This window comes from Oncorhynchus mykiss, chromosome 7, assembly GCF_057628025.1.
Source record: "Oncorhynchus mykiss isolate SJ-2025 chromosome 7, ASM5762802v1, whole genome shotgun sequence".
Lineage (NCBI taxonomy): Eukaryota > Metazoa > Chordata > Actinopteri > Salmoniformes > Salmonidae > Oncorhynchus > Oncorhynchus mykiss.
The window spans coordinates 19,739,602-19,761,707 of NC_143028.1; the positions used below are offsets into that span (position 1 = coordinate 19,739,602).

The window sequence follows — 22,106 nt, forward strand, 5'->3', positions numbered from 1 at the left end:
AAACACATCTGCTATATAACAGTGTACTTACTATACATGTTACAACTATTGTCTACATACACGGTTTGTGTGTAGGGATGGAAGGGGCTCACGGTGGAGATGCCGACCTTCTAATATGAGACCAAGCTTAGGCCAGGATTCAATCTGATCACCCTTTTTGGCTATGCCCCACTTACAGGCGACGTTACCACAATTGTGGAGATCGCATTCAAAGTAAACGCTGCAGATGCCGGCTCAATCGGAATTGACCTTTTACTGTCAACTTTGAATCCTGGCCCTAGTTCATCTCCCCAGTCCTCCATTTATTGTCCACCATTCCCCCTCCATCTTGTTTCTCTGACTTTAAAATAGAGCTATTGCTCAGCCTCAGATGGCGTCCATTCATTGTGGTGCTTAAGAACAAATAATTAGTGTCTCTGAGTAAAGTCCTCAAAATATGTGAGCCACTGTATCCTTTGGGGATCAAGGACTCAGTGCCTCTTCTTTCTGGGGAAAGATATCACAGAATGAGTGTGTGTCATTTTGATGTTGAATAGACTAACAGATTTAACTGACTAATCCTAAAGAATAAACTACCAAAAGGTTTTCCATTGATTTCACTGGCTGTCTCAAACTTCAAGACTGCTTCACTCTTAAATTAACGGTTCATTCTATTAGTAAATCCAGGCCTAAATTCATTTTGACGTCTGAAAACATCTGACTTTGATTTTGGGGTGGACTGTCCATTTAAACCATGTATCTCTCTCCTTTGCATAGCAGCCTTAACAGTATTGCAGTACTGTCTGCCACCAGCAGAGTTCCTCAGTGCACCAGTATACAGTACCAACAGTATAATTCACCTCCATCTGCTGGTGGATCCAGGTCAGAGCGTGTGAGATGAGAGTGTACATGGCAGGATTGTTCCTCCCAGCACAGCCATAGCCCCAGCTAGTGGCCCCCGCCAGCTTCCACACTGATGACTCCTCACAGGCCAGAGGGCCTCCGCTATCCCCCTGATGAGCCAAACACACCAGGATTAGCAGCAGTGCATTTGACTCCAAATAGGTGAGCGTTATAACACAAAACACACTGTGCTAAGGAACGGTTAAAAGCAGCGGGTGACCATTCTTGTGCCTTTGAACAGGAAATTGGTTGACATTTTCTGTTAATTTCCTGGCGATTCTACTTGCTGAATCGCCACCGTTTCGTGATGGCAAAACACACAGTGGCCACCCCCTGCTTTTAACCGTTTGTCTTCGCTGTGTGCTTTTTGTCTGCACTTTGTCCTTTAGACAAATGGGGCATGGAACCACTTCTGAAAGATACCTGGCAAGAGTCTTTGCCCCCCTCTAGGTAGCCTGCACAGACCATCCAAGGGGAGATGGCACCCTGGTACACTCCCGGTCCACTGCAGTCCCTGCTGGAGAGCACAGGGACCTGGGCAGAGTGCATGGACACACTGGTCTCCCCTGGAAAGACACACACACACACACAGAGGAAGGGCAGGAAAGGTGTATCACAGTATGTTCCTTGCATGTGGTGCATGCTTGCGCATCTAGTCAGGTGTTGAATTTGAGCCCATCACCTCCATCCACTGTGGCACCCCACCCAGAGATCCAGCACATCTTCCCCTCCTCAAATCTCTCCCCATAGTTCGGTAGGCAGATAGGCTCAACCAGACCTGGAGGAAAAGACTTAGCCAATGAACCTGATGTGCTCCTTCAGATTTGAGGTGAATAAGAGCAGTTACTCTAAGGGCTCTATTCAATCCGTATGGCGGAAGTTCAGCACTAAAGCCCCATTTAAATGTAAAGGCAATGTTCCTACATTGGCGGAGGACTGTGTTCACGGTAAACCTTGCATACTGTATGATAATCAGAAATTACCTTTACATTTCTATCACGCAATCTCTAATGCTTCCTGCGATACAGATTGAAGATTGAATAGAGCCCTATATCACTATCACTCAGTAGGACAAGACAGACAGGAAGAATTGGGACACATTTTTTGGTTGTTTTGCCTTGGTACTCCATGATACAATGACTACGAGGTTAAAGTGCAGACTGACAGTTTAAATATGAGGGTATTTTCGTCCATATCGGCTGAACCGTTTAGAAAAAAATGATATTTGTGACTTTCACTCATCATTATCCATAATCCTGGTAGCGTCCACATTAACGTATAAGTGTTTATTTTTTACCTTTATTTAACCAGGCAAGTCAGTTAAGAACAAATTCTTATTTTCAATGACGGCCCAGGAACAGTGGGTTAACTGCCCGGGGCACGACAGATTTGTACCTTGTCAGCTCGGGGGTTTGAACTTGCAACCTTCCAGTTACTAGTCCAACACTCTAACCACTAGGCTACCCTGCCGCCCCGACATATAGTCTTATTTACAATAAAAGTCACTGCAAAATGACACAATACATTATTTACCATTCATTTCTATTGGACACAAAATAATCTGAAACACAAACAAATACAAACAGTAAATGAATCCAACACGTGTAGAGTCACACGTGTGATGTAGTCATTGCGTGCTATGAATATGAATATGGAACCAAACACTTAACTTTTTACTACTTTAATACACATATGAGTTAATTTGTCCCAATACTTTTGGTCCCTTAAAATGGGGAGATTATGTACAGTGCTGTCATTTTTTAACGGTTCACCCGATATGGATGAAAATGCCCTCAAATTAAACCCGGCAGCCTGCACTTTAACCTCATAATCATTGTGTCATTTAAAATCCAAAGTGCTGGAGTACAGAGCCAAAACAACAACAAAATGTCACTGTCCCAATACTTTTTGGGCTCATTGTAGACCGTGGTACCATTAAAGGTCAGAGGCTCTGTTAGCTTCAATAGAGCGATGTCATAGTTTAAGCCCTTTGGTTGGTAGCGGGCATGGTAGACAATCTTCTCCAAAGAGCGAGACAGCACCCCATTGATCGGCTGATCTGTCAATCCCACTTGCACCGCCCACAGCATGGTGTTTGTTGCAAACCTTGAGAAGGGATGGACAGTCAACCAATGAAACATCATATCACTTTTAAAAGTTATGCTGTGTTCATGTAAGGTCAGTACAGGACAAATGTTTGTGTGTGTACGTACTTGCATGCGTGCGTGTGTGTGTGCGCATGTGCACCTGTGTTTGTGAGAGAGACTCACCCGTAGACACAGTGTGCTGCTGTCACTATCCAGCGTGGTGTGATGATGGAGCCCCCACAGAGGTGTCGGTTCTGATAGTGCAGGCTGGCCTGCCAGGGAAACTGGCCTGGTTTGGAGACGTTCCCTCCCACAATACGAGACCTGAACATGGGCCTGGAGCCACAATCTGCAGGGGGCAGCCAGGGGAAAACCATTGATATGATAATGTTGCTGGTATGCACTCACAACGCATACACACACACTTCCTAACTCCACTGTCACCCTTTCACTCACCTAGGCACTTGAGTACGATCACACTCTCAGAGCTGCACTGGGTCTTACTGGAAAAACAGAGAATGAAGGGTTATACTTACTGCCAACATACACACAGACAGTCTGTGGACCTGAGCAGAGAACCAATTGTACATAACATGCTGGAAATAACTTCAGAAAATTATACAGTAAACTGGTTCAAATTAGGTTCTTCTCTGTATAACACCAATGGGAAAGTTTGATGTGTACCATGTACAAACCCAGTCAAGCCCTTATGTAATTGAGAAACATGACATGGACTGAAGTGAAACATGAGATCACAACTAGACATATGAAGCAGAGCAGAGCAACATAAACAATCAACACGCGCTTACGAAACATGCTTTAGTTACTGCCGCCGAGCAACATGCGTTTCTGAGGGAAATGCTTCACATGACAAATGTGAAGCATTGACAAATACTGTATCATGCGCCACATTGGGGGTACCTCCAGACAGTTACAGTGCCTTGCAAAATTGTTCACCCCCCGCCGTTTTTCCAAATACACGGAAATTCTTGAGGGAAACCTGTTTCAGTCTTCCAGAGATTTGAGACTGGGACGGAGGTTCACCTTCCAGCAGGACAATGACCCTAAGCATACTGCTAAAGCAACCCTTGAGTGGTTTAAGGGTAAACATGTAAATGTCTTGGAATGGCCTCGTCAAAGCCCAGACCTCAATCCAATTGAGAATCTGTGGTATGACTTAAAGATTGATGTACACCAGCGGAACACATCCAACTTGAAGGAGCTGGAGCAGTTTTGCCTTGAAGAATGGGCAGAAATCCCAGTGGCTAGATGTGCCAAGCTTATAGAGACATACCCCAAGAGACTTGCAGCTGTAATTGCTGCAAAAGGTGGTTCTACAAGGTATGGACTTTGGGGGGGTGAATAGTTATGCACGCTTGAGTTTTCAGTTTTTTTGTCTTATTTCTTGTTTGTTTCACAAGAAAATATATTTGCATCTTCAAAGTGGTAGACATGTTGTGTAAATCAAATGATACAAACCCCCCCAAAAATATATATTTTAATTCCAGTGTGTAAGGCAACAAAATATGAAAAATGACAAGAGGAGTGAATACTTTCGCAAGCCACTGTAGGCTTCAGTTCCGATAACAGGAACGGGGAGACATTCAACCATCACAGCCCTGTTGACAGCCTCACATCAGCATAGTATGTAGTCCTTGCGGTGGCATACCGCTTGATGGCACAATCAAGAATTTGTGTACTTAACGCAAATAGTGCTTGTGAAAAGATGTTTGGTTGTAAGGGCATACGCCAGAAGAGGAAGAACTTGCGGCGGCAGCTGTACATTAGAACTTCAACAGAAAGACTGGCAGACTGGTAGCGAGCACAGTTGTATTTTCTGTCAGAAATGGATGGCCAAATGGTTCACCTGAGGAAGGTGGTGTTATGGATCTTGACAGTCTGCTGGCGATCTGGATGACTCAGGTTGACTGATACCAGGTTAGCCTGGAAGGCCGACTCGACAGAGGAGAGAGGCAGGGATCTGGAACTGATGTAGCTGAGCGAACAAGAAGGAACCACACGGACATTTACAGTTTATTGGGGCAAATAGTGTGAATCTTCATTTGCCGCTTATAAGGCAGTGGGTGGGTTTGGGATGCTATTATGCTGACGTTCTGTGACTAGATCCATTGACAGCACTACCCATTCATTTACAATACATTTATAAAAGTGGTCACAGGATCCTAATATACTTGGACCACAACGGAAATAAGTCTGTTGACTGTATTGTGTTTCATCCACAGTTATTTTGAATGTGTGTCTTTGATTTCATGTGCCTGTGTCACGCTCTGACCTTAGTATTCTTTGTTTTCTTTATTATTTTGGTTAGGTCAGTGGTGTGACATGGGTGATATATGCGTTTTTGTGCCTCTCTAGGGGTTGCCTAGATTGGTTCTCAATTAGAGGCAGCTGTTTATCGTTGTCTCTGATTGGGAACCATATTTAGGCAGCCATATTCATTGGGTATTTCTTGGGTTATTGTCTACGTGTTAATTGCCTGTGTCTGCACTTATCTTATATAGCGTCACGTTGTTTTTGTATAGTTCGTTCAGTGTTCTTTCTTCATTAAAGAAGATGTATGCAAATCATGCTGCGCCTTGGTCTCATCGCTATAACGAACGTGACAGGCTGAGTCAACTGTATTTGTATTTTATAAAAGCAGTTAATTATTCATCCAAACATACTCCTAACATTAACTAGGAAGGTCTTAAAGGGATACTTTGGGATTTTGGCACTCCATCTTTAGTCTTTATCTACTTCCCGTGAATCAGATGAACTTGTGGATACCGTTTTTATGCCTCTGTGTCCAGTTTAAAGGAAGTTAGAGGTAGTTTTGTGAGCCAATGCTAACTGGCGTTAGCACAATGACTGGAAGTCTATGGGTATCTACTATGCTATCAGATACCCATAGACTTTCAGTCATTATGCTAATGATAGTTAGCAATTGCGCTAGTGCTAATTAGCAACTTCCTTCAAACTGCACGCAGAGACTTAAAAATTGTATCCACATGTTCATCTGAGTCTGGAGAAGTAGATAAAGGGCTTCATTACCAAAATGATCCCCAAAATGGGAACGTGGCCAGATCCGTTGTAACACTGCCAATGGTATAACTGACAATCTTGACCTACTTAGAGCGCTGGTTGTTTGGGCTGGTGATTTTTCACTTCATTTAATGCCAGGCTGATTTTAATGGGATTAGCAATGCAGTTAATGGGACCTTTGGGTACAGAAACCCATTAGAAAGCCCTCCCTCTGGAAGCTGGGTAAATGTGGGTGTATTACAACGAGGAGGGAGAGCGTTTTATCACAAACTGCAGAGTCATGTCGATGTAATAGTCTATCTCCTCAGGCCCTGTGGGAGAATGGTTTCTATGGTGGAATGATCTGTATTCTCTGTGCGTCTCTTGACATTGCTCCACTCACCCTCACCCTAGTCATCCACCATGCCAGTCCCAGTGAACCTCTGACCCTTCACTTATCTTTTTACCCCTGTCACAGAGAACTAATTCAATTCCATTTAATTCCCAACCGGGTACCTGGAGTATCCCAGCTGTTTGCAGGCAGAATAACCCAGTTTGTGATCCCAGTTGGTGGAGCACACAGTCCCCCATACACCCCTACTGTTGATCTGCAGCACAGAGCTCCTCCCACTCAGACGCACTATAAGTGACAGACAGACAGACAGACAGACAGACAGACAGACAGACAGACAGACATTAGTGTGTGTACAGGTTACTCTGTGAAAAGTCTGGCCTATCTGACCTAGCCTGGGGACGAGGTTACACAGTGAATAATGTGGATGAATGGTGCGAGGGAATTTCAAGCCCTTTATCAGGGTTACAGGGGTGGGGGTGGGGGGCGTTTTTAGTCGTGCATGCTTGTGGGAGAAAAGTGTGCATCTCACCACATTGCAGTTCGTCCTCCCCATCTGCGCAGTCGCTGACTCCATCACACTGCGCAGATCTGGCAAAACACAAAGTGGATGTGCTACAGCTGAACTTCCCCGTGCAGCTGACTCCCACTTTGGAAACAAGGAGGACACACGCATGTACACACAGACACACACACATATTGTTACATACACACATTGTTACACACAGTGGTGGAATTGGAAGGAAGTCGTAGTAAAATTCTATGATTCTATGTAAATAGCACGTCACAATGATAAGTAATGACATGTTGACCCCCCCTGATTACACACACAACTTGTCGTGTCATTCAGGCCTCAAGAGTAACTTACTGCATTCCTGTCTCCTGTTACACATATGACACACGACTCCTCTTACAATCACAATAAAACAGTACAGAACAACGATACTATTACAATAACACTATGAGCCACTCAGACGCTGTATACCCTAATCCTAGTACTTGACACTCTATCCTAACACACAACATTGCCTGTTGTAACAGATAGATAACACTTTATAATGCAGCCACATAGTGTCAAGTGCAAATGTGTCCTTGGTTTCAATCCAACGACACGTGGTTCAACATTACTGCTAGAGACAGACTTTCTGATTATCTGTAATGATATGCTTGATAATGACTTTGTAATAACAAGGCCACAAACTGTGTTCCCTTACCTCCAAGCCCAATGCCTAGGGCTAGACTCAGGGCCAGTAGACCACACGCAACAATCACCAGCAGCAGCCAGTGTGCCAGGAGCTGGCTGCATAGGGTCTTAGTCTCCACCAAGCCGTCATCTGAACCAGCAGAAATGAACCATGAGAGAAAATCTAAACAATGGGGGACAGGGCAACACTGGCACTAGTAAGGCCACAAACCATTAAGAGCCATGGTTAGCCCCATTACAACATGTGAGGCACTCATAGACAGAGCAAGGGGGTTTTCCTGACTCTGTGTCCAGACCACGAAAAACTCTTGGCGCATAGATGGAGAGTCATTGTGTCCTCTGAGGCTTCCATACCGTGCATGAAGGGCCGGACCTTGATGAAGCGCATGGAAGGGAGGTAGCTGGTTGGGATGAGCTGGCCCTGGCTCTTTGGGGTGGGGGCAGGGGGCTCCTGGAGCGGAGCGGTGGGTACATGGGGGTCCTGGAGGTCCTGAGAGAAGGAGCCGCTGGTCTGGCCACTGAGGGGGCTGACATTGAAGGTGGTGGGGATCTCCACGGTTGGCAGGTCCTCGTGACTCCCAGACTCAACCTCAATACGGAACGGGTCCATTCCCTCTGCCCCAGACACCTGTATGGAGTGTGTACGAGAGAGAAAGAGAGAGAGACAAATAGAGAGACAGAGAGAAATAGAGGGAAGGCGTGCGAGAGAGAAGATGGATGGCGTGAGAGAGGGAGGGGGAGAGAAAAAGGGAAAATGAGAACGAGATAGAAAAAGAGATGAGGATGAGTCTTCATGGTCAGTTGTTCGTTCATCTGAAAAGCATTGACGTTAAAACACGCAGACCTCGGGAGGTCAGTCTGGCTACACACCTCCCTCTCTTCGGCTAAACCATCAGCAGCAGTCTTGTCACTATCAGGCATGGCCATATCTCCTCACCCAGCTAATAATCTTGGCCCCATGGTAGTAAGATGACCACCACTGGAGGCTGGTTGGAGCGATGGGAGACAGACCAGACTCTCTCTCTCTCGCTCTCTCTCTCTCTCTCTCTCTCTCTCTCTCTCTACCTCTCTCTCTCTACCTCTCTCTCTCTCTCTCTACTTCTCTCTCTCTACCTCCCTCTCTCTCTCTCTCTCCCTCTCTCCCTCCCTCCTCTGGCCACACCCTGATGGAGAGAATGGGACACCTGAGCAGGTGCAACACCAGTGTGCCGTGCCACATAAAGGGGGGGATCAAGTAACGTCTGAAAGCTCCTCGACCTCGCGGGTACGGTTACAGTGGAGTATTCTGGGAAGACACTCAGGTCACATTGCTGCTACAGGTGTTGGGGGAATTAGGGAGGGCATGGTGGGTCTGTGGTTGTAAGGTGAAAGGTCATAAGCCTACTTACTGGCTGTTCCATATGATGTGGTCAGTCAGGTGTACAGGCTAATAGAGATGGATGTAAGGAGGCCCTGCATCTGGGGAATGCTCAGTCATTTGAATTGTGCAGTGTGTGACTGATCATTGGTGCATACTGTATAGGAGGAAGGTTTCTCTATTGTCAACAGGCAAGATCTTCGATGCGTACTTATCTGAGTCTAAGTGTATGACTAAAATAAAATACTATACGTTAGTAATTGTATAGTGAGCAGAACCTCTAGTGATCTTCACGCCACCAATAGCAGTACTGTGTCACCAAGGAGTGGAGGGACGATGAGTTCCATTATTGGAGAACCCTTTAGCGTTTGACCCTTTTCCCCTGCTTCCTGTGTCTTGTTTCCTTGGGTGGTGCTTCGGTGTCTTTACATGTGTGGGTGTATGGTCATGTGCGGTGGCGATTTTAGAAAATAAATCTTGCTGGCGCAACAAAAAAAACAACATGCCAGCAAAGCCACTACACAACACTAAACAATACATTAATTGCACTATACTGGTGATAAACGGTGCCCCCAAACTGTTAGGGCCTACATAAAGCTGTCCCAACAGCAGAGCTTTCTTTTCAGCACCATGGAGTGAATTCTAACCACTGCTACACCTTGGCTATCAGTGGAGCCTTGTCTGGCAGCGAACCAGTTCATTCAGCCTCATTTACTGCCTTTGTAAAAACAAAGCTGGTATGGCTGACTTGCTTAAACAAATAGTGGATTTTACTGACAATTGAGATGTACAAACTATGGCATAAGGGAACGATGAGCAGATAAGAGGCAATCCATAATTTCGAATAAGACATTAATGAGTGAGCTAAGACGGATGAGGTCAAAATAACTATTTGTTCAGCACTTTTGAATTGTACAGTGACAGAATTCAGAACATGGGCCGTTCTTACAGTATTCTCCCTGTACACCAAGTCAGAATCGTATGATAAATAAAGGGGGCATTTAAGCAGACAATGAAAGCTCTTACAATATTTGATGAGGACATTTCTATAAAACAGGCTATAGGCTACATGTGCACCACCAAGTCAGAACAGTAGGTTAAGTTATGAGGGGGAAAGGGACCAAATTATAAGGGTGAGGCACATGGGCTACTAACAGCATACTAAACAACATACACTTATTATTACTTTCTTAGCTACAGTATGCATACAGTGCATTCAGAAAGTATTCAGACCCCTTTACTTTTTTCACATTTTGTTACATTACAGCCTTATTCTAAAATGGATTAAAAATATATATACAGTGGGGCAAAAAAAGTATTTAGTCAGCCACCAATTGTGCAAGTTCTCCCACTTAAAAAGATGAGAGAGGCCTGTAATTTTCATCATAGGTACACTTCAACTATGACAGACAAAATGAGAAAAGAAATCCAGAAAATCACATTGTAGGATTTTTAATGAATTTATTTGCAAATTATGGTGGAAAATAAGTATTTGGTCAATAACAAAAGTTTATCTCAATTCCTTTTTATATACCCTTTGTTGGCAATGACAGAGGTCAAACGTTTTCTGTAAGTCTTCACAAGGTTTTCACACACTGTTGCTGGTATTTTGGCCCATTCCTCCATGCAGATCTCCTCTAGAGCAGTGATGTTTTGGGTCTGTTGCTGGGCAACACGGACTTTCAACTCCCTCCAAAGATGTTCTATGGGGTTAAGATCTGGAGACTGGCTAGGCCACTCCAGGACCTTGAAATGCTTCTTACGAAGCCACTCCTTCGTTCCCCGGGCGGTGTGTTTGGGATCATTGTCATACTGAAAGACCCAGCCACGTTTCATCTTCAATGCCCTTGCTGATGGAAGGAGGTTTTCACTCAAAATCTCACGATACATGGCCCCATTCATTCTGTCCTTTACACGGATCAGTCGTCCTGCTCCCTTTGCAGAAAAACAGCCCAGTAGCATGATGTTACCACCCCCATGCTTCACAGTAGGTATGGTGTTCTTTGGATGCAACTCAGCATTCTTTGTCTTCCAAACACGACGAGTTGAGTTTTTACCAAAAAGTTATATTTTGGTTTCATCTGACCATATGACATTCTCCCAATCTTCTTCTGGATCATCCAAATGCTCTCTAACAAACTTCAGACGGGCCTGGACATGTACTGGCTTAAGCAGGGGGACACGTCTGGCACTGCAGGATTTGAGTCCCTGGCGGCGTAGTGCGTTACTGATGGTAGGCTTTGTTACTTTGATCCCAGCTCTCTGCAGGTCATTCACTAGGTCCACTAGGTTCACTAGGTGTGGTTCTGGGATTTTTGCTCACCGTTCTTGTGATCATTTTGACCCCACGGGGTGAGATCTTGCGTGGAGCCCCAGATCGAGGGAGATTATCAGTGGTCTTGTATGTCTTCCATTTCCTAATAATTGCTTCCACAGTTGATTTCTTCAAACCAAGCTGCTTACCTATTGCAGATTCAGTCTTCCCAGCCTAGTGCAGGTCTACAATTTTGTTTCTGGTGTCCTTTGACAGCTCTTTGGTCTTCGCCATAGTGGAGTTTGGAGTGTGACTGTTTGAGGTTGTGGACAGGTGTCTTTTATACTGATAACAAGTTCAAACAGGTGCCATTAATACAGGTAACGAGTGGAGGACAGAGGAGCCACTTAAAGAAGAAGTTACAGGTCTGTGAGAGCCAGAAATCTTGCTTGTTTGTAGGTGACCAAATACTTATTTTCCACCATAATTTGCAAATAAATTCATTAAAAATCCTACAATGTGATTTTCTGGATTTTTTTTCTTCTCATTTTGTCTGTCATAGTTGAAGTGTACCTATGATGAAAATTACAGGCCTCTCTCATCTTTTTAAGTGGGAGAACTTGCACAATTGGTGGCTGACTAAATACTTTTTTGCCCTACTGTATATTATCATTCATCTACACACAATATCCCATAATGACAAAGTGAAAACAGGTTTTTAGACATTTTAGGGAGGTGACCAAGAACCCGATGGTCACTATGACAGAACTCCAGAGTTCTTCTGTGGAGATGGGAGAACCTTCCAGAAGGACAACCACCTCTGCCGCGACTCCTCAGTAAAAGGCACATGACAAGCCCGCTTGGAGTTTGCCGAAAGGCACTTAAAGGACTCTCAGACCATGAGAAACAAGATTCTTTTGTCTGATGAAACCAAGATTGAATTATTTTAGCCTGATTTGCCAAGCGTCACTTCTGGAGGAAACCTGGCACCATCCCTACGGTGAAGCACGGTGGTGGCAGCATCATGCTGTGGGGATGTGGAATAAGTCAAGGGGTCTCAATTATTTCCGAATGCACTGTATCTCCTGGCATATTACATAATTTATGAAGCAGCATACAATACATTTTTGGACTCACCATTGTGCTGTGCTCACTGAAACAGGAAGGCACGGCAGTCCTTCTTGTGTGCAAATTTTGCCATGAAACTTTGTCATCAAAGTCTGTCATTCTCTGGATTTATGGTGCTTTCAAGACAACTGGTCGAATCATGACATCAGTGATCTTCAGGTCGGAGCTCTAGAAAGAGGCCCGAGTTCCCGAGTTGGATGACCGTTCAAAACCTATTTCCCCAGTCGGAGCTTGTTTTTTTTTTCAGAGTTCCCAGATGTCTTGAACTCACTGAAGTCTGAGATTTCCCAGTTCCGAGTTTCTAATTGTTTTGAATGAGGCAGAAGTCATGCTGGATTGACAACATGGCCAATGTATTCAACCTTCTCTGGCCCATGGTGTTACATGAATGTTTATCATTTTCAGCTTGGAAAACAGACCCTTTCAGACAGATGTTTTAAGCCCTTAAACCCAGACTTAAACCCGGACCACATACCCTCTCCACTGAATAGCAGGGGAAGCAAAATAGTGATTGCTTTGCAACGCTCGCAGTTAGTCACTGATTCCTTCCAAACCACTCATTGTTGAATTTGCGATTTCCAACTTGTTGTGTAACATGTATGTCCAATGGTCAATGAGCACAGATACATTTTATCTACAGTATAATTTCTCTTCATATGACAAGGATTGAAAAGGATTTGCCAGTAGATTGTCTATGTGATTCCTGATGATGACTACATGTCTAGCTTGCTAACTAAGATTTTGAAAGTATGATGTTGACATGGTCAGTCCAATCAAAGCTACGGTAGATATAACGTGATTTGAAATAATTTTTATATGTGGCCAATGACCTTAAGCCTTCTTGGATGGGCACTTCAAATGTAAATCTATGGCAGCACCCAAGGGGGCTTGAACTTTCTGGCTCTCGCTGTAGATTTTGCGGTGACGTAGTGTCCCCATGAGTGTCAGAACACTGAGCCAATCACAGTGCAACTAGAGAACATTACCAACCCGTACGCTCTGTATTTTCCACTGGCTACCTCTCCATTCTATTTTATTTTATTTATTTATTTTACCCTTATTTTACCAGGTAAGTTGACTGAGAACACATTCTCATTTACAGCAACGACTTGGGGAATAGTTACAGGGGAGAGGAGGGAGATGAATGAGCCAATTAATCACAGAAAGCACTGAGCTAGGCTGAAACAAATGCATTTTGGAGCTGCCTAACTCAAACAAGCAAAAAAGAGACCATGTTTGTGTACGGCTTTATCAACTCAATACATGTTTTAAAATGTTGTTTTCAAACTGATATGTGACACGTTTTAATGCCAAAATAACCTATTCTGCCCCATCTGCCCTGAATGATGGGTCGCCTCTGGCCATGTGTATGTGAACGGTCTTCCTCTTTCAACGACTCACCCAAACATGTGTAGGAATAAGGAGAGGGCATTCATAAATGAGGACTAGGATGTTGTGGAAATATCTTACCAGCAGATGTCAGAACCTTGTTCTTTGTTTAACCCTACAGCTAAAGGGGTTCTCGATGGGATATACAGTATCTAAATGTGTCTTTCCAATGTGATTATTCGCATCCTATCTCCAAGCTTCCTTCTCAACTGCATTGATGGAGAAGGTCCACGATCCCTTCCTCCAATGAATTTTGAAGAAGGAGATGAGGAGAGAGGCTGCGAGGAATCGAGGAAAGATGGATTGAGAAAGAGACCTGGACGTAGAATTGTCCACATAGCCTGTGACACAGCCAGGCTACAGTTAAACTATGGGAACCATGCTCATACAGAGTAACCCAATCGCCCATGAAGACAGCTGACTAAAAGCTAGGTAAAAGCTAAATCGTAGCTGAAGTGTTGGGTAGTTTGGTAGCGTTGATTCAATTTCACAGCTTTGGGTACAGTAATATCACGAAGCCAAAGTTAGGCTCCCCTTTTAATCCCCTCCTCTTCCTCCTCCTCTCAGCTCTCAGCTCTCAGTCACGACTGTGCAGATAAAGACTGTATGACTCAGCAGTCAGAACCGAACAGCACGCACAGTCAGAATGAATACCTCAAATAACCACATCCATCCGGCTTAGATGCATCCATTATAATGACGTCTGTTATAATGGTGATTGGTTAGCGCAATAGTTGGGGTCGCTGTGGTGTCCGTTTGGGGGGGTGAGTGTGTAGCAGATGGGGATTTGTGAAGCTCGCTCCTTAGCTTGAAATTTAAAAAGAGGTACGGCTAAGCAAGCAGCGTGACACCTGTTCACATCTTCTCACCTTGCCTCCTTCTCAAAACAAATTGGAAAATGTTCGCGAGACCTTGGACCTTGTCCTCCAATATGGTCGAGGAGGCGGCGAGGAGTTAGATCCGAGGAATGGCGAGTGACAAATTTAGAAAGAACCCTCGCCTTGACTTGGTCAACTTATTGACCTTCCTCTCTGTACATTGGGTTAGTGCTCTGAATAATTTGCTGCTCGATAATGATCCACTATTTCTAGTCTAGTTGAGAAGAAATACTGTGAAATATTTGTTCTTTTTTAGTATCATCACTTTCTAGCCAGACAGTCTCTAGACTAGCCTACATGAAATCCTATCACACTGTGAAAAGAGTGCATCAGTCGAGTCTGGCTTGGCTTGATTCAGTGGCCTCTATTACGTGTGTGTATGTATGGGTAATTATCTGAAGGCTGCTACAGGTCCCATTACCTCCCAGTGATGGGGTTATACTGTCCTGTTCCCAGTCAGTATCACATTCTCAATATCCTACTGTACATTCATATCCATACATCTTCCATTGAATCCCTCTAGTCTATGTTCACATCATTATGTAGGCGTGACCATTCAGAGAGCCCATTCATTAGCACCATTCCCCATCTCCCCTACTATTTCTGATAGAGGATGTTCACAACGCGACAAAGATAACCTGGGGTCCAAGCTCTGCTGGCTGCAGTGGAGGGGGTGTCAGGGCCTCTATGATAAACCGACAAGGGACAAGGCCAAGCACACATCATAGAGGACCCCACGCACAATCCCAATGTTTTGAGCTGCTGCCCTCCAAGAGGGTCCCACTGTTCAGCAAGAACAGGAAGGTGGCAAGTTTCATTCCATCAGCCATCGGGCTGCTGAACAGTGGGACATAGGATGATGCAGGCCCAGTACACGGTCAAACAGTAGGCCGCAGAGACTTTGAACATGTGAAAATGTAGCCTAAATGTGTCACTTGTGTACTAACTTTCCAGTTTTCCATGCTGCGTGTAATATATTGTGTTGTGTATTTGTAGGCTGACATCACAAAAAGCCTTTCCATGTAATTGGCCAATCAAGTATAGATCTGTACTATGCAGAATTCTTGGGACGTCCCTCCCCCATTGAAGTTTAAATGGACAATGGTTATGGTAAGGGTTCTGGTTCTGGTTAAGGTTAGGATTAGGGTTTAGGGTAGGGCATAGCTGCAGTAAGTAGTTTGGAGGTGGGCGTGCTGCAAAAACAATTGGCCCGCACTACAGAAGTCTATATCTGTCAGCTAACACAGGACTAGTAAAGACCCCGTGCACTACTTTTTTGATTTTTATTTTACTAAATGTATTTGTATCTGAGTGTTTACCAGAATTTGTAACTTGAGTCTCATAATTATCTGTACAAAACAGTTAATCTGATAATACTTGCTTGATGTACATTTTCCAGTTTCTTGCAAATTCAACTTAGTGTCACCCTTGGTTCTCTATGGTGTTGTAGGTCAGGGTGTGACTAGGGGGGGTGTTCTAGTTTTCCTATTTCTATGTTGGTGTGCTTGGTATGGTTCCCAATTAGAGGCAGCGGATTATCGTTGTCTCTAATTGGGGATCATACTTAAGTTCTCCATTGTTCCCACCTGGGTTGTGTGAGTGTTATTGTGCACCATGACTTTCACTGTTCGTTTCGTGTTGTTGAAGTTTCATGGTTCATAAACATGTGGAACTCTATGCACGCTGCGCCTTGGGCAAGTCTTTAATCACGACCGTGACACTTATTTCTATGTGAAAACTGAAATGGTCTATTCATTTCTTTTACGAGATGCTTTTATCCAGACAAACTTACAGCAGTGAGTGCATGCATTTTCTTTCTGGTCCCCCTTGGGAATTGAATCCACAACCCTAGCATTGTAAGCACCATGCTCTACCAAATGAGCCAGGTCATAAACCACTTGATATTTCAATGTACTCAGTTACTGTATTGTGCATTGCTTTTCTTTATGGCGATTCAAAGTCTACAGGTACAAATCTAGATGACCAGCCTATGTACAATACAGTAATGTAGATTTACATTAAGTGGTTTGTAAGTATGGTAAATTAATACTGCACAAAAAGTGGTTGTTTTCCATCTTATTTGATCAAGAAAAATATTTAATTTGATGTGGGCATGTTTTGGGTCTTTGCATATAACTTTACAGGACTAGTAAAGGCCCAGTGCACTACATTATAAAATATTTGTATTCATATTCATATGATTCTTTTGAATTCCGATGTTTCAGGGGGTGCAGCAGCACCCTCAGCACAACTTCTTCTCGCGGCTATGGTGTAGGAACGTCCCAAGCATCCCAGATAGCACTGACCATAATGTGTAACATAATGAAGGACCCCCCCAACCCGATTCACACACTGCCTCTTGCTCCAAAGAAATGCCTGGTATCCTCGCTCTGCTTGCGCCCATTACAGTCCTGTTAGACAGGATTCTTTGCTCCCATTAATACTTATATAGTTACAAAATCACTGGCTACAAATGAGTGTAGGGCTCTACCTATAACATTTGTATTGATTTCATTCGAATTAGCCCACTGCTTCCTGGGTGCGCACAACACCTGCCCTTGAAATCCACAGATAACATCGGAAAGGACTACGGGTGGTTTGCATATAGAAGCTACACGCTTTTTTCTATTTCACAATATTGCTGTCACGTCCGTTCCATTAGTGCGCTTGTGATGTCAGTGGATTTAGGTGCCCGTCACGAATGCCTGAAGAATAACGATGTGTCTCTTCAATGAGCGTTTCTGTGTGGGTTCTATGTCCTTCAGTTTAGTGGCTGGATTCTGATTTTACCCTCACTGAAAACACCTTGGATTGTGGACTCGGGATCGCTGCTTTACGTGCAGCCCTGAACACAAAACCTGCGTTTGTTTTGCGCGGATTGTGTAGCGTGTTTTATTATAACTTTGTGCACGAAATGGAATGCAGAGTATTGTCAATTCAGAGTCATGTTGTCAGGGGATATGTTGGCAATAAATCGGCATCATTTCCGTTACAGGTAGGAATCTATTATATTCTGATTCATTGTTTTGATGAGCTAATGTAACGGTATTTCATTCTATTTATTGAGTAGAGACAATTGTGCATGCTTGCAGGTAGCAAAAGGTCACATGGCAAATACCCGTTTGGCGCTGACAATCCCTGAACACTCAAAGGAAATAGAGATGATAGTATAATTTACATGTAACAATCATCAGACATATTGTTATGGCGAGAATATTCGTTCCATGATCATGCCTGTCAGATTAGGCACAGCACTGAAGAAAGGACGTATTTGACATTCGTGAAGAACATTCGGATTTGACTCTTGCAGCAATGCAATCTCATCAATAGGGTCCGCGTGTCATCCGTTCACCCTCGTCCTCCTCATAATCAATACCATCATGACATCCCCTTTTTTCTCATCCTCCTCATCACATTAGACACTGCTGTGATTTGGGTACCATGGTGGTCATTATTTCCATGGACAGTTGATTGTCATCCAAATGTACAGGTCTGTCATAGATGATGACCGTAAAGGCATTTCAATTAGCTGGGAATCCTCCGTTTCTGCTGTCCTCAATTAGCTGGGAAATCCTCTGTTTCTGCTGTCCTCAGTTAGCTGGAAATCCTCTGTTTCTGCTGTTCTATCAGTTAAGAAAGACAGCAGAGAGATTCTGCATGGATAACTGACGTATTTAGCATATATTCCTCTGACTGACGTCACTAAGGAGGAGACAGGAGCTTGTAATATAATTATCTTGATTAAACCCTGAGGCCAAAAGCAATTCACTAACTGTTTATATTCACTGGCAATTTTAACATGTACATCTTGGTGGGGCAAACTCCCCACATTTTTTGGGATGCATGCCAGCAAAGCCACTACACTACACAACACTAAACAATACATGAATTGCACTATGACGGTGACAAATGGGGCCCACAAACTGGTAGGGCCTACACAAAGCGGTCCCAACAGCAGAGCTTTCTTTTCAACTGCTACACCTGGCTATCAGTGGAGCCTTGTCTGGCAGCAAAACAGTTAATTTAGCCTCATTTACTGTCTTTGTAAAAACAGCTGATATGGCTGACTTGCTTAAATGAATGTGGATTTTACTGACAATTGAGATGTACAAACTATGGCATAAGGGGGCGGGCGACAAGCGGCAAAGAGGCAATCCGTCATTGCGATTAAGACATTAATGAGCGAGCCTCGACGGACATATTCAATATAACTATTTGTTCAGCACTTATGAAATGCACAGCGACAGAATTCAGCATATGGGCCATTCTTACAGTATTATCCCTGTACACAAAATCAGAACTATAGGATAAATAAAGGGGGCATTTAAGCAGACAATGAAAGCTCTTACAATATCCAATGATGGCATTTCTCTAAAACAGGCTTAAGGCTACATGTGCATCAGCAAATCAGAACAGTAGGCTAAGTTATGAGGGGAAAGGGACAAAATTATTAGGGTGAGGCACAATGGCTACTAACAGCTTACTACACAACATACACTTATTATTACTTGCTTAACTACAGTATACATATGTTCCTGGCATATGACATGATTTATTCAGCAGCATACAATACATTTTTGGACTCACGTTGTTGTGATGCAATCATTTGAACAGGAAGGTGTGGTGCAGCGGACCTTCTTGTGGACAAATCAAACTTTGTCATCAAAGTCTTCCATTCTCTGGATTTATGGTGCTTTCAAGACAACTGGGAATTTAAAAAAAAAAAAAAACAAGGTTGATTCATGACGTCAGTGATCTTCAGGTCAAAAAGAAAGAGGCCAGAGTTCCCAACTTGGAATTCTGAGTTGGATGACTGTTCAAAACGTATTCTCCCAGTTGGAGCTTGTTTTTTACCGAGTTCCCAGTTGTCTTGAACTCACTGAAGTCTGAGATTTTCCTGTTCCGAGTTTCCAGTTGTTTTGAACGTGGCATGCTGGGCTGACAGCATGGCCAATGTGTTCAACCTGGCCCATGGTGTTGCATGTGAGTGTTTATCCTTTTAAGCTAGGAAAAGAGACCCTAAAACCCAAACTTGTACCACACACCCTCTCAACTGAATAGTAGGCTAGTGATGGCTTTGCAACACTTGCAGTTAGCCACCGATTCCTTCCAAACCACTCGTTGTTGAATTTGCGATTTCCAACTTGTTGTATAATGTTTATGTCCAATGGTCGAGGAGCACAAATACGTTTTATCTATAATTTATCTTCATATGACAAGGATTGAAAAGGATTTGCCAGTAGATTGTCCACTTGATTCATGATGATGACTGCTTGTCTAGCTTGCTAGCTAAGATTTTGAAAGGTTGAAATTATCAGTCCAATCAAAACTACGGTAGATGAAGTACCAGTCAAAAGTTTGGACACACCTACTCATTCAAGGTATTTTGACTATGTTCTACATTGTAGATTAATAGTGAAGACATCAAAACTATGAAATAACACATATGGAATCATGTAGCAATCCAAAAAGTGTTAAACAAATATAAATATATTTTAGATTTTAGATTCTTCAAAGTAGCCACCCTTTGCTTTGATCACAGCTTTGCACACTCTTGACATTCTCTCAACCAGCTTCACCTGGAATGCTTTTCCATCAGTCTTGAAGAAGTTCCCGCATATGCTGAGCACTTGTTGGCTGCTCTTCCTTCACTCTGTGGTCTGACTCATCCCAAACTATCTCAATTGGGTTGAGGTTGGGTGATTGTGGGGGTCAGGTCATCTGATGCAGCACTCCATCACTCTCCTTCTTGGTAAAATAGCCCTTACACAGCCTGGAGGTGTGTTTTGGGTCATTGTCCTGTTGAAAAACAAGTGATAGTCCCACTAAGTGCAAACCCGATGGAATGGCATATCGCTGCAGAATGCTGTGGTAGCCATGCTGGTTAAGTGTGCCTTGAATTCTAAATAAATCACTGACAGTGTCACCAGCAATGCACCCCCACACAATCACACCTCTTTCTCCATGCTTCATGGTGGGAACCACATGTGTGGAGATCATTTGTTCACCTACTCTGCTTCTCACAAAGACACGGCAGTTGGAACCAAAAATCTCAAATTTGGACTCATCAGACCAAAGACAGATTTCCACTGGTATAATGTCCATTGATTGTGTTTCTTGGCACAAGCAAGTCTCTTCTTATTATTGCTGTCCTTTAGTAGTGGTTTCCTTGTAGCAATTTGACCATGAAGGCCTGATTCACGCGGTCTCCTCTGAACAGTTGAGGTTGAGATGTGTGTTACTTGAACTCTGTGAAGTATTTCTTTGGGCTGCAATCTGAGGTGCATTTAACTCTAATGAATTTTGATATTCCTTTCCTGTTGCGGTCCTCATGAGAGCCAGTTTCATCATAGCTCTTGATGATTTTTGCTACTGCACTTGAAGAAACCTCTTGAAATGTTCCGGATTGACTGACCTTTATGTCTTAAAGTAATGATGGACTGTCATTTCTCTTTGCTTATTTGAGCTGTTCTTGCCATAATGGACTTGGTGTTTTACCAAATAGGGCTATCTTCAGTATACCACCCCTACCTTGTCACAACACAACTGATTGGCTCAAACACATTAAGAAGGAAAGAAATTCCACAAATTAACTTTTAACAAGGCACACCTTTTAATTGAAATGCATTCCAGGTGGCTACCTCATGAAGCTGGTTGAGAGAATGCAAAGCTTGTGCAAAGTTGTCATCAAGGCAAAGGGTGGCTACTTTGAAGAATCTCAAATATAAAATATATTTTGATTTGGTTACTACATGATTCCATATGTGTTATTTCATAGTTTTGATATCTTCACTATTATTCTACAATGTAGAATAAAACCCCTTGAATGAGTAGGTGTGTCCAGACTTTTGACTGGTACTGTATAACGTGATTTGACATAATTTTATCTGTGGCCAATGACGTTGAGCCTTCTTGGATGGGCACTTCTATTGTAAATCTATAGCAGCACCCAATGGGCGTGAAATTTCAAGCTCTCCCTTTAGATTTTGCGGTGACGTAGGGTCCCCATTAGTGACTGGATACTGAGCCAATCACGGTGCAACTAGAGAACATTACCCAACCCCTACGCTCCGTATATTGCGCTTACTCAAGAAAGCAAAAAAGAGACCATGTTTGTATGTGGCTTTATTAACAACATATTAATTTTTATTACATTGTTTGCAAACTGATATGTGACACGTATTAATGCCAAACAGGCATGTTGCATGTTATTTTGGCATTAATACGTGTCACATATCAGTTTGCAAACAATGTAAAAAAAAATTATTGAGTTAATAAAGCCGCATACAAACATGGTCTCTTTTTTTGCTTTCTGACAGTCAGAACCATTGGATAAATAAAGGGGGCATATAAGCAGACAATGAAAGCTCTTAAAATATTTGATGATGACATTTCTCTGAAACAGGTTAGAGGCTACATGTGGGGCTCAAAATGACGGGACGCCCATGGTTATATCAATCTGTTGCATGTGAAGTCATGTAAGTGAAATCTATTAGTGTGGGTACCCTAAGTCAAAACCATTGCCTTCTATTTATAGAAAGGTCAAGTCATGTT

General features: G+C 43.3%; 2 protein-coding genes across 6 annotated transcripts in view; one reads left to right on the plus strand and one right to left on the minus strand.

Annotated features, from left to right (window-relative positions):
* Positions 1-1,404: 1,404 nt before the first annotated feature.
* LOC110528817 (transmembrane protease serine 3-like) lies at positions 1,405-8,473 on the minus strand. Its single transcript, XM_090242208.1, has 10 exons — positions 8,417-8,473; positions 7,901-8,174; positions 7,557-7,676; positions 6,875-6,991; positions 6,507-6,630; positions 4,837-4,965; positions 3,426-3,472; positions 3,153-3,318; positions 2,816-2,988; positions 1,405-1,660 (listed from the first exon to the last, which is right to left on the minus strand). The coding sequence occupies exons 1-10, from the start codon at positions 8,471-8,473 to the stop codon at positions 1,539-1,541; spliced, it is 1,329 nt and encodes a 442-aa protein (XP_090098334.1). The 3' UTR covers positions 1,405-1,538.
* An 8,592-nt stretch (positions 8,474-17,065) lies between these two features.
* Positions 17,066-22,106, plus strand: part of pdxkb (pyridoxal (pyridoxine, vitamin B6) kinase b) — a 33,286-nt gene continuing 28,245 nt past the window's right edge. For 2 of the 5 annotated variants that reach the window (XR_005052556.2, XR_016497140.1), the window contains exon 1: positions 17,113-17,547. Coding sequence is in view for 3 of the 5 variants with exons in the window: in XM_036983043.2 (XP_036838938.1) it covers positions 17,467-17,547 (81 nt within the window). In the remaining 2 variants the exon portion in view is untranslated. Of the gene's footprint in view, positions 17,548-22,106 lie in introns of all 5 variants that reach the window. The other 3 variants (XM_036983044.2, XM_090240531.1, XM_036983043.2) reach the window with 2 other exon arrangements.

Coding starts and splice junctions, on each gene's coding strand:
- LOC110528817 (XM_090242208.1), bottom strand. CDS start 8,473: ATGGCCATGCCTGATAGTGACAAGACTGCTGCTGATGGTTTAGCCGAA. Junction 6,992..7,556: donor CCTAGGCATTGGGCTTGGAG/GTAAGGGAACAC, acceptor TTGTTTCCAAAG/TGGGAGTCAGCTGCACGGGG. Junction 2,989..3,152: donor GCAGCACACTGTGTCTACGG/GTGAGTCTCTCT, acceptor TCCCTTCTCAAG/GTTTGCAACAAACACCATGC.